We start from the raw sequence: 12,675 nt of genomic DNA on the forward strand, positions 1-12,675 counted from the left end.
CATCTCTAAAATCCTCGACCCCCCCCATGACATATAATTCTAATTATTCAAAAAGTGAACTCCTATTCATGTGGAGGAAGCCTAAAAGGCCATTAACTTGGTCTAAACAAGCTTCCAAATTGCCCCCTTAAAAATCAAATTGCCCCCGTGTGGGGCATGTGCTTCATGTTGAGAACGATGACTCTAAGCCAAAGGTCAGCAACCTAAGGCCCATGGGCTGAAAGCGGCCCATGAGGGTCACTTAACTGGCCCATAAGCCGCTCCCGAACCAAGCCGTCCACTCAACGAGTCCCCATGTGCTGCGCTAAACTGGCACAGCGCAGTGCGGGGACTCTCTTCCGCATCTGAAAAGAAGGAAATCGCTTCTGCGCATGCCCAGATGCCGAAATTGCCGCTGCGCAGAAGCGATTTTTGGCATTTGGGCATGTGCAGAAGTGATTTCTGGCACCACGGACATGCGCAGACATGATTTCTGGTGTTGTGCTATGCTGGGCCGGCCCACGGAGGATTTCCGTGGGAGTGATTCAGGCCATGCCCAGTAAGCCTTGCTGACCCCTGCTCTAAGCTCTATATTTTGCCTGTTGGCTTCAACACAACCTATCTCCTGTTTTTCAGAGGGATTAGCCCCATTTGGGGGGGTGCTGCTCAAAAAGTGCTAGACTGGCAAGCTACCCTCAGCTGACGACCTAAGAGGAAAGAGCATCTGTAAACACTATTGATTTTAAATAATATCTTTAATTCATCTCCTTGCTCATTAGCAGAATTGCTTTCTCTTTTCTAACTCCCCCACTACTCCAGGGAGGCTATTAACAGCACATTTAAGCCATTTTCACAAATGATATTTAAATCAGTTTTGCATTTTCTCTGCTACATGGAGTATTTACTAGGTAGAATGTGCCTTCCGTTTAAAATGATCTCTCATCCGCTTTCTATGTTACACAAATAGAACAATCTGAGTAAGGAGTAAGTACCATTGCACTCATGTTCAAATAGACAAAACTAATGAAACATCAACGTGATGACCCATTTTATTTTGAAAATCTGCTCCAGGAGGAAGTTGCTGAGAGTGGGGAAGCATTAGTGGGGAGGGGGTGCCAATCCTTTCCTCACCTGACAAATCAATTATCTCCTAAAGTGGCTTTTCAAGCCAAAGGGATGCGGGTGGCACTGTGGGTTAAACCACAGTGCCTAGTACTTCCCAATCAGAAGGTTGGTGGTTCGAATCCCCGCAACGGGGTGAGCTCCCATTGCTCAGTCCCTGCTCCTGCCAACCTAGCAGTTCGAAAGCACGGCAAAGTACAAGTAGATAAATAGGTACCACTCTGGCGGGAAGGTAAATGGCGTTTCTGTGCGCTGCTCTGGTTCATCAGAAGTGGCTTAGTCATGCTGGCCACATGACCCAGAAGCTGTATGCCGGCTCCCTCAGCCAATAAAGCAAGATGAGTGCTGCAACCCCAGAGTGGGCCACGACTGGACCTAACAGTCAGGGGTCCCTTTACCTTTATAGCCTTTGGGCTGCCATTTCATGCATCATGTGTAGTTTGGCCCTCAGCTGGTCTTACTTCTAATGACCACCTCAGCATTGTAACTGAATTATGCTTCTTCTCCCTACATTTTTATATTGCCCTCAAAGACACCTGTGCATAAACATGAGTACTTTACTATTGAACTGCAAGCAACCATGTGTGAAAGGTGCATTTTCACTGAATGCTCGGTATAGAATTTTATAAAGAATTCATGTTTGAGGATGCCTTGGAGCATGGAAGGTAGATTGAGAGTATAACGGTAAAAAAATTGTTTGAGAGGGACACAACAGTGACCTTAATATGGGTGTCTGCTATAGACTTCCAAGAGGACTTGGATAATGCCTTCCTAAAGCAGATTATCAAAGGTTCAAAAAAGGAGAGAGATATATAGCAGTCATGGGAGACTTCAGCTACCCTGATATCCGCTGGAATCCAAACTCTGCCAAGAATGCAAAGTCCAACAAATGCCTCTCTCTTCTTTTTGGCAATCACTCGTAGCCGAGTTAGATTGTCTGCCATAAACACAGTTTTAAAAGTGAGTCTGTAAATAACTGTGGAGGCCAATTCTGGATCCACACATCCTTCTACAGTTGAGGACATAGGTTTCCGGGTGGGAGTTGATCATAGTGAGGGTTTGCCAGGCGTGCCTTCCTCTTAGCACGTTTCTCCCTTGTGTCCCGAGTTCGAGTGTCTTCAAAGCCCATGACACCTTTGGTAAAGGCTGTTCTCCAACAGGAGTGCTCACAGGCCAGTGTTTCCCATATGTCGGTGTTTATACTACATTTTTAAAGATTTGCCTCAAGACAGTCTTTAAACCTCTTTTGTTGACCACCAGCATTATGCTTCCCATTTTTAAGTTTGGTATAGAGTAGTTGCTCTGGAAGACGATCATCACTGTCTTGATGACAATGTCATTTCCCAGAAGGTGGAAGAAGCAACAAGGGGGGTCATCTCTCTTAAACGTAAAGGTAAAGAAACCCCTGACCATTAGGTCCAGACGTGGATGACTCTGGGGTTGCGGCGCTCATCTCGCTTTATTCGCCAAGGGAGCTGACGTACAGCTTCTGGGTCATGTGGCCAGCATGACTAAGCCGCTTCTGGCGAACCAGAGCAGTGCACGGAAATGCCGTTTACCTTCCTGCCGGAGCAGTACCTATTTATCTACTTGCACTTGGATGTGCTTTTGAACTGCTAGGTTGACAGGAGCAGGGACCAAGCAACGGGAGCTCACCCCGTCGCAGGGATTCGAACCGCCGACCTTCTGATTGACAAGTCCTAGTCTCTGACCTGGCCTAACAGAGTAACCTGGTGGCAGGCAGAAGCTCAGCTGGTGCAGCTTCTCCTCGCACTCAAATGCGGTGTAAGGGGAAGCCCCTCCACCTGTTGAAGTTCTGCCACGCGCAGCTGTTTTAAGACACAGAACCTGGCGAAAGGAAGGAAGGGGAGCCCAGGTTGTTGTAAAGATTCTTTCCCTCTCCGCGTTGCGCGAGGTATCCGCGCCCCAGGGCGTGTTCGCGTTGCCGCCCGTGCGCCCAGGGCGAAAAACATGCCCAAGGCTTCCCTGTCCCGCCTTCGTGTTGCCACAGGAATGAGCCCGAAGCTGCTCCTCCCCACGAAGTGTTGGAGACGGAGCCATGGCCGCCTCGCAGCGAGAGGCAAGCCCTCTCTCCCCTGATGGGGATCCCTCTCCCGCGCCCGCCTCCTTCGCGCTTCCTTGCCAGGGAGAGGCGCCGGGACGCCGACGGTTCCTCCGAGCAGCCGCCGCCGCCGCCCATCTCTGCGGGCTGCTGCTGAACAGGAAAAGGTAACTCGCCCCCGGCCGGCTCCACTCCGTCTCCCCTTAAGACCCGCATGCTGAGGAGGCGGGAGGCCAGTTGTTTCAGCACCTTGGCCAATGGGGGGGGTGGTTGTGCGCTCTGTGCATGCCCTGGGACTACTGCACATAGCGCGCGCTTTCTGCTGACCGCCGCCTTTCTTTAGGTCAGAAGATCTAGAACTCCAGACTAGATTTCAGAGAGCTGACTGCCTGGAATGGCTGTGGAAAACTCCTCAACCCCCCCCCCCCCCAGTTATTAAATAAACACACAGATTCCATACATTTGCGTGGATGACATAGCTGCATCTAGGCAGTCTTCTCACTTTAGGAAGTGTTCAGCCTAATGTTTACTTGGAAGCAAGCCTCACTAGGTTCAGTGGGACTTGGAGAGTCAGCAAAGTGTGTTTAGGGGTGCATCTTTACGCTGCCACCATGTTAAGGCTTTCTTCTGAGTAGGCATGGATTGCATCGCGAATAAGCCCAGGGAGCATAATAGAGTAAGAAATAAGTCACAGAGTTGGAGGGAATCCTGAGGGTCATCCAGTCCAATCCCATCCGTTTCATCACCTGTTGATGGACACGCATATAGCAGCTGTCTCTGGGATGGCTGCTGTTGGGCTGAGTGGAAGGAGGCGTATCTGAACCCAGAAAGTAATAATGAATTGCATTCAAATGCATTTGCAAGCTAGCAAGACCTATCCCCTGCAACAGCATACAAATTGATATGCTTAATTTGACCCAACAACACACATACAAACAAAACACACGCAACCTGTCACACCCAGCACCCTCCAGACTCTCACAGCATCAGCAGAATAAAATATCTGTTGACATAATGCTGACACAAAAAGCTTTGCACATGAAACTGGGAAACACTGGCCTGCGAGCGCTCCAGTTGAAGAACAGCCTTTACCAAAGGTATCATGGGCTTTGAAGACACTCGAACTCAGGACGCAAGGGAGAAACGTACTAGGAGGAAGGCACGCTTGGCAAATCCACACCGTGATCAACTCCCACCCGGAAACCAATGTCCCCACCGTGGAAGGACGTGTGGATCCAGAATTGGCCTCCGTAGTCACTTACGGACTCATTGTTAAAACCGTGTTTATGGATGACAATCTTACTTGGCTACGAGTGATCGCCAAAGAAGAAGAAGAGAAGAATGCAATTTCACTGTCTTCCCCTTTCCACCCCTCTTTTCCCATGTCTCTTTTCCGATAGCCTCATATTTCCTATAACGATAATGTCTTACCTCAAATATGACTGTTTTGTTTGACTAATTCAATGACGTGAAAGCAGAGACTCTGTACGTTCTGTTATTACCCAGGAAAATCTTAATAAAAAACATTTAAAAATACAGCTTTCAGTATGTGCTGTTTTGTTTGTTTGTTTGCGTTCCCATTATCTTGAGCTCTCACCTCGGTAACTTGGAAAAATGTACCTCGGCTTAAATGTCACGTGCATTGCTGCCTGCAGAAGTTTGTTCCCTACCATATTCAATTACCGGTAGTCTCTAATTACAGGTAGTGAAATTCTATGCTTGTTTAACTCAAAAGAAGATCCTGCTGAGTTCACCAATGCTTATTCTAAAGCAATTGTACAGAGGAATGCAGTCTGATTGCTCTTTTAACAAATATTCAGGGATGCTTTCCTGACCCCAGCCTTCCTCTTCTCCTTGTTTCTGCAACTGGTAGTTCTTCCCAGGGAACTGCAGCCTAGATGTCAAAGGAGTTCTTATGGGACCCCAAAACAGTGTGAAGCTTGCATGCTACTGCTTTGTTACAACTACACCCTGGCTGTGCATTGACACTGGTTCATCAGTGCTTTGCTTAATATGAAACTACAGAGGTACCTTGGTTGTCAAACTTAATCCGTTCCGGGAGTCCATTCAACTCCCAGAACTGTTCAAAAACCAAGGCGTGGCTTCCAGTTGGCTTCAGGAGCTTCCTGCACTCAATCAAAAGCTGCGTCGGACATTCGACTTCCAAAAAACGTTTGCAAACCAGAACACTCACTTGCGGGTTTGCGGCACTCAGGAGCCAATTTGTTTGGGAGCCAAGCCGTTCGACAACCAAGGTACCACTGTACTGTCAAAGTTTGTTTGTTTGTTTAATGTACAAATTACTGAGATGCAAGAATAATGAACAAGTGTTTCACACACTGCCTTTTTTTCTGAATAAGATGGACTAACAAAATGCCAGTTGAAAATAATCTGTTAAACTGAAAGTTTTAAAGTTTGAACACTCTGTAGACTGAAATCAGCTCAATAGTTGGTTTTAGTTAGAAGAATTCGGTGTTTACAGAACTGACAGTAAAACATACTTATTCTGGCAATTTTACCAATATGCAAGGAAGGTGAAGCCTCTTGCCGGGGGCGGGGGGGCGGGGAAGGCTAACAACAAGCAAGAATATACAAGTATATTTTTTTTTTTGTTTATTTAACAAAATTTATATAATGCTTGATTGTTAGAAACCTCTAAGCAGTTACAAAAATTCACAATGAAACATTCAAATTACTGATTAAATACAGGTGTTTCAGAATATTCAAAAGATGATACAATGGTACGCTTTTTCTCTATGGTTTAAATAACTTCCTTATAATTTACCAAGTTAGCACAGGAGCCCTGTATCTTTGTATCTGCCTTATGTAAGTATGCTTTATCTTCACCTTATTTTAGCCGTTGTATGTACCATTAATTTATCTCGATTAACACTAGGAAATTTTTGCTGCTCTCAATAATTACGGTAGAAACTTTTTTTAAAAAAATAAAAGTATACTGACATGCAAACCATGATGTCTTTTGAGAAAGTGCTAGATAAGAATAAAAATAGATAAATATTGTGTAATCTCTTTACTCCAAAACAGCCAATGCCACCCATTTTTTTTTCTTGTGCAGATATATTGAAAGGAGTCAGGCGGTGCAATGGGCAACATTTTACCTGGAGAGGCAGATGAACTTCAAAAGTGACTACTTGTTTAATGTCAGTGATTATTCTAAAAAACAATTTGTGAGTATTTTTTTATGTTTCATGAGTCCTTAAATCTCTAAAAGCCTGGTTGCTGTGTCTTTTGTTTGCTAGCCATAATCAGTCTGCCATCCTTTTATAATATGAGGATAGTAATACTGTCCTGTGCTTCAGTACTCTTGTAAGGAGTACTTAGATCATATATATATGTTAATTGCTTGGAAAACTTGAAATGTCTTCTGTTTATCTGGTGCTGTTATTACTGGGGCAATTCAGAGCTGATTATGGAATACAATCTGGGGTGCAAATGGGCCACATTTTATACCTATACAAGTTTATTTCTATATGAAGAATTCTGTTAGATTTAAATAATGTTCAAATAAAATTATTCCTACATTGTGTTTAGTTGGGGGGGGGATACAATGAACTGCAGAGCCCTGTTTAGGGAAGTTTTTAATGTTTGAAGTTTTATTCTGTTTTTAGTGTTCTGTTGGGAGCTGCCCACGGTGGCTGGGGAAACCCAGCCTGATGGGTGGGGTGTAAATGATAAACAACAACAACAACGTGTTTTCACTTTAAATAGCTTGAAGTTACCAAGCGCATCTCTAGGTTTGAAGTCAGCATGACTCATTGCCCTGAATGTTGGATACGTACCCAGAAAAACTGGATTTCCATTCTAGCTTCTGCCATTGACTGACCCAAGTGGCAGATCATGAACTCAGCCTTATTTCCCTACCTGCAAAGTGGAAGTAATGGTGCCAAGTGCTATTTAGGGGATCGTTTCTCAGTTGTAAGCATTTGCGCGGAACATAATATTTTGTAATGTCATGCCCATTCCCTATTGCTGGCTGGCATGCCCCATCCAAAGCACTTATTTTTCTGGCAGAGCAAATCAAATGATTTGACACTATTAATATAGCACTTTTATAATGAACATTAACAGATGAGGTGTAATTCTGTTAACATTTTGGGGGGTTTTTTTAAGTGGAAAATGTTGCTTTTGATGAGAAAAATTTATTCAGAAAATTTATTCAGAAAATTTCTGTCCTTCTCGTAAGTCCAAAGAGTTACAGATTTGCTCTGTTTTGATGTTATTATTGTCAGGACTAAGTTCATTACTGGGAGAAGTTAAGAACATCAAGTTTATATTTGGGAAAAGTGTGATTAGAATAATGTAGGGTGAAACCTAAAATTGGATTTGTTTCTAGTAAACAATGAGCTGGATCCAGAGAGCCCATTACACGAGCAAAAAGAACTTCCAGCTCCATTTGCCACAGCATAAGTGTTATGTTTTTGGCCCTTGTTAAAACCTGTTTTTATTTACTTGGGCTTTGCAATCCACTTGCGCCTCCTCCATTCTAGTTACTGTATATACTACTATTATATTAATCTGTTATTTAGTGTTATTTTATGTGTATACTTTATTTTTATTTAACTTCTGTGCTGTTCTATATTCAAAATAAATCTTTAAGTGATTTATATCTTATTTTTTTATTAAAAATATTTTAAGCAATGCAATTAAACCAAAATAAGGTACAAAAACAACCCCGTAAAAGCAATTCGTTAATATCCAAATCCATCAAAATGCAACATAAGTCGTATTTATCAAAAAATAATAATAGATATTACTGAAAGGCCCTAACATGTAATACAACCAGAAATTCAGGAACCATGCTATCATACCCAGTCACTCAACAACCACTTTTTTTTGCACCCACCACATCAGTCTACCCAATCAGTTTTCACTTCAATAAAACCCTGAGTATTCAGGAACCAATCATCATGCATATGCAAATAGGTCCACTGAAGAACAATCCAATAAGGGAGCAATATATATATATATATATGACTCATTTCTACCCCACCACTCACCTGGAACAATACAAACATTGTCTCCTCATTTCTCACCTAAGGAGACTTGAGTCTTTTCCTACTTGTGGAGAGTTGAGCACATCCGCCATGCACACCTGAGACTCACCTTAGACTCATGGGGAGCACCCCTGTCACGCTAACAAAAACAAAACAAATGTCTCTTAGAGAGCAAGAATGCTCCAAGAACAATAGTTTTTAAAAAGACACGATCCCATAGGCTGAAACTGGATGGTGCTCTCAGGGTCTCCAAGGGGCCTAGGCTAATTGTGGGATCATGTTTGCTACAGATAGAGCAATTTTGCTCTCAAAAGTGTTTCACAAATCTTTCACAGCAGGCTTTAGTTCTAGGCATGCTTGTTTGGGTGTGATCGTTGTTAAATTCAGTGGGTTTTACTTCTAAGAAATTCAGAGGTCTATTATATATGTGGAATACGTTCTTGAAGAATCATGTCCCTAAAGTATGTTGTAACCCAATTTTAGAAAACAGTCAAACCAATACAAATATAGAGTTGAAAGAGATACCCATGACTGCAATGAATGCCTTTATACTGTGTGTATAAGTAACTAGGGAATAGCTAGGCTACAGTCAATGAAAAGGCTATTGGATAATGTGTACATTTTCTTTGTGTAGCCAAAGAATGGTTTTGAAAAGCTTAAGCATCTGCTACATATTTGTCCAAACCAAAGAAGGCAGGAAGACATTCTAAAGGTGAGAGAAATTCTATGTACTGTCATCATACGCTAATATTGATATTAGTCGTTTTTGTGGTATTATTTTATTATTTTAATTGCATGTTATTTTGCGATATTTTAGTTGAATGACAGGCTGAAAATGCAAATAATAAATGAATAAATAAAATATTTGAAGCATTAATATGGAAATGCATGTGCTGAATTTATCATCTTTTATTTGTAAGTAATTATTGCTTTAGTGTAAATATTTAGCCACAGTACTGCATTTTGTTTACAATACTTCTTTATACATTTTTTTAAAAAGTTCTCTCTCATTTTGCCCCCTAAACCCCAAATAGGTAGCTGTTGTTTTAACAAAAGTTCTGTCAATGTTAAAAGAACAAAGAGTTCCTGCACTCAATAGCAGCTGATAACACATACAATGACCGCTCCCTGCATTAAATGGGGGGCGCCCTTTGCGTGGACGTGCGCAGCCCCTGGGTCCGGTGTAGCTCAATCAGCACAGGCTTGGCTTCGCCTTCCCCCAGTTGGGATACCTGCAGGTCTCCGCCTACCTCAGTCAGTTGTCCAATCCCGCCTGGGGGAAGCGTTGCCAAGGAGACCAGGCCAGGTAGGGGAGGGATTACCTGCCCACACAATAGAGGGAGCATCTTACCTGGGAATCCTCAATTGGCTCCAGAGCGTCAATCCTGGCAGTGGTAAACCAATTACAGGATCAGGAATTGGTTAAGTAGTTGGAAGCTGACAACCATGTTGTAAATTAAAGATAATAATACAGTGGTACCTTGGTTCTCGAACTTAATCCATTCTGGTAGTCCGTTCGACTCTAGATTCGAAAACCAAGGCATGGCTTCCGATTGGCTGCAGGAGCTTCCTGCACTCAAATGGAAGCCGCATCAGACATTCGGCTTCCGTAAAACATTCGCAAACTGGAACACTCACTTCTGGGTTTGCGGCATTCAGGAGCCGATTTGTATGGAAGCCAAGCCATTCAGGAACAAAGGTACCACTGTATAACCAGTGGGATCAAAATCTTTGTTGTTGTTATTTAGTCGTTTAGTCATGTCTGACTCTTCGTGACCCCATGGACCAGAGCACGCCAGGCACTCCTGTCTTCCACTGCCTCCTGCAGTTTGGTCAAATTCATGCTGGTAGCCTCGAGAACACCATCCAACCATCTCGTCCTCTGTCATCCCCTTCTCCTTGTGCCCTCCATCTTTCCCAACATCAGGGTCTTTTCCAGGGTCTTCTCCATCTGGGCAGCCCAGGTGGCCAAAATATTGGAGCCTCAGCTTCACGATCTGTCCTTCCAGTGAGCACTCAGGGCTGATTTCCTTAAGAATGGAGAGGTTTGATCTTCTTGCAATCCATGGGACTCTCAGGAGTCTCCTCCAGCACCATAATCCAAAAGCATCCATTCTTCAGCGATCAGCCTTCTTTATGGTCCAGCTCTCACTTCCATACATCACTACTGGGAAAACCATAGCTTTAACTATATGGACCTTTGTTGGCAAGGTGATGTCTCTATCAAAATCTTACATCTACATAAATGTGCTTAGGAATGCAGACCTAAAATCAGCATCTTGCAGGACCAGCTTCCAAAGTAGTATGTCATGACAGAGAACCACTTTGGCCACATACTTATGTTAGAGACACTAGAAAACATAGTCCTCTTGAGAAAGGTAAGAGATAGTCTTTAGTCAAAAGCAGCCTTTAGTTATTTCTGTTTCTAACAGAGAGTCTCCAGTGTTTGTCTAATATAGATTAGCGATGAAAAAATTTAATAAGTGGTGGGCGTCTTTCTCCTCTCCATCCTCTAAGGGGTTCTATGGGGAAGTTATAGTTTTATGTCTTCCTCCATAAGCAAGCTGCACAATCACCTGTCACATACTAATGTATAAAGAAACATTTTGTTAGCTATCTGTAAAATAAACAGGCTTTTAGAGCTCATAGATTTTTTTTTTGTTTAAGTGTTTCAATATAAAAAGCTTTTTTGTGAACGCAAGTCTCATTGCAAGGCATCTGACAAATATTGACAAAACTTTCTACCTCTTAATGTTGCGTAACAAAGTGTTGCTTTGTTTGTTAAGGCAGCAATCAAGAACCTAGAATGTCTTTTTGCATCAGATCCTATGCCAGATATGTATTTCTTTGACTCATTAAACATGTTTTATATAAGTAGTTGTGCTTACCTTTATCAGTAATAACAAAACAAACCATACAACTGATAGTTGCTAATGCAGTTATTTAGATAATATAATAATAATTAGATAATATAATAATAATAATAATAATAATAATAATAATAATAATAATAATAATAATAATTTTTTATTATTATTATTAATACCCCACCCATCTGGCTGGGTTTCCCCAGCCACTCTTGTAAACCAGTTGCCCACTGCCACCTCCTTTCCACCCTATTCATATCTCAAATGTGCCCTTAAGACAGGATTTGTGAGGAAAGAGACAATGGGGAGGTTTCCCACTTTGACCTTGCAGAGAAAACAATTGCTCAGTTTAGGAATCAAAATGGTTCCAGTCTTCCTGTGCTGATCTATGTACGTGCTTGGTTGGTACGCTTATGAACATTACCATATATCTAAGACCTCAAAATTCCTATCACACCAGGCAGGGCCAGCACAAGACAGTTTGGCACGTGAGGCAAACCACAAAGAACCATGCACCCATCAGGGTAGAAGGGAGGGGAATGAAGCTCTTCATTAGGAACAGGGTGAGTGGGGAGTGAAGATCGACATGGGATGTGTTCCTCTGAAGGCTAGATCTGCTGCCCCTGTTGCCCCAGCTTGCCTCATGGGAGGGCCAGCCCTGCTCCCAGGTCCAGGAGGCAAGCAGAAGTGAGAAGAGGGATAGGGCGCCTTGCATCCAGAACAGGGCAAGTTGCCACCCTTTGAGTAATTAGTTGCAAGGCTGGACAGATTTTAACCTTGGGTTCTGCCTGGTTGTACCATCATGTGAAAGACAAAAATCCCATGACTGCAAACATGGAGCAGGAATTCTAACAGTTAGATGCATACTAAGTGATATTTTTTTGCTTATCACATTGTGATATTCCTTGGAAGAAGGAAATGTGAGCCCTAATATACCCCACAAATTATTAAGCAATCTCCGGAGTTCAGAAACAAGATTTTAAACAGAGCATAGGGGATGACACTAATGGCTTTACTATGTGACTCAACACCAGCTTCTTACCCCTTTCCATTAACAATCTTGTAGCACAGAGTTAGAGAGAATGTTATAAACTATAGTTAAGGGGAAAAGGTGTTAGTAGCCTACGGTCAATAGAAAAAGGAGATGTGAAAAACAAGTATATTTAGCCAGGCAGGCTGAGGTGGCGGGAGGCATGGACAGCTGTTTTGGCAAATGAAAGTAGAATCTCAGTGAATTGGAGACCATGTTATTGAAAAGATTTTGGCAGGCAGGAATAAAAGAGCGGCGACATGGGTTTGAATGATAAAGGGATCACTGTACATATGACTGGTCCTTGCCACATTAAAACCAGTGGTTTTGGTGTGCTGTGCAATTAAGGATTTCACAGCTCAGTATCTTCTGGGGGACAAATCTGGAACTTCAGCTTGTTTAAATTTGATGTGTTTGCATATTCTATAATTCTGCCTCAGCGTCCCCTCTGTCAATGGAACTTCCTTTATTCTACATAAATGCTGTGGGGATAAATAGCACACTATTCAAAGATAAAAGAGAATACCACCATTTGGGACAGTAGTGTGGGAAGATAGGATCTTTAACAGCTGTATAGAAAAGATAATTTCAGCAGGTGTA

At 42.7% G+C, this 12,675-nt stretch overlaps 2 protein-coding genes across 3 annotated transcripts in view; one reads left to right on the top strand and one right to left on the bottom strand.

The window, feature by feature from the left end:
* The window catches only part of EXOC1L (exocyst complex component 1 like), a 119,537-nt gene that overhangs the window by 9,309 nt on the left and 97,553 nt on the right, over positions 1-12,675 (bottom strand). The window lies entirely within an intron of this gene.
* Positions 3,161-12,675, top strand: part of LOC309350573 (cGMP-dependent protein kinase egl-4-like) — a gene marked incomplete at its 5' end in the record, with an annotated part of 40,625 nt that continues 31,110 nt past the window's right edge. The window contains 3 exons of the mRNA XM_081877536.1: positions 3,161-3,330; positions 6,240-6,351; positions 8,813-8,890. Coding sequence (XP_081733662.1) covers positions 3,161-3,330; positions 6,240-6,351; positions 8,813-8,890 — 360 coding nt within the window. The remainder of the gene's footprint in view (positions 3,331-6,239; positions 6,352-8,812; positions 8,891-12,675) is intronic.

This window comes from Podarcis erhardii (genome assembly GCF_964252035.2).
Source record: "Podarcis erhardii genome assembly, chromosome: 9".
Classification (NCBI taxonomy): domain Eukaryota; kingdom Metazoa; phylum Chordata; class Lepidosauria; order Squamata; family Lacertidae; genus Podarcis; species Podarcis erhardii.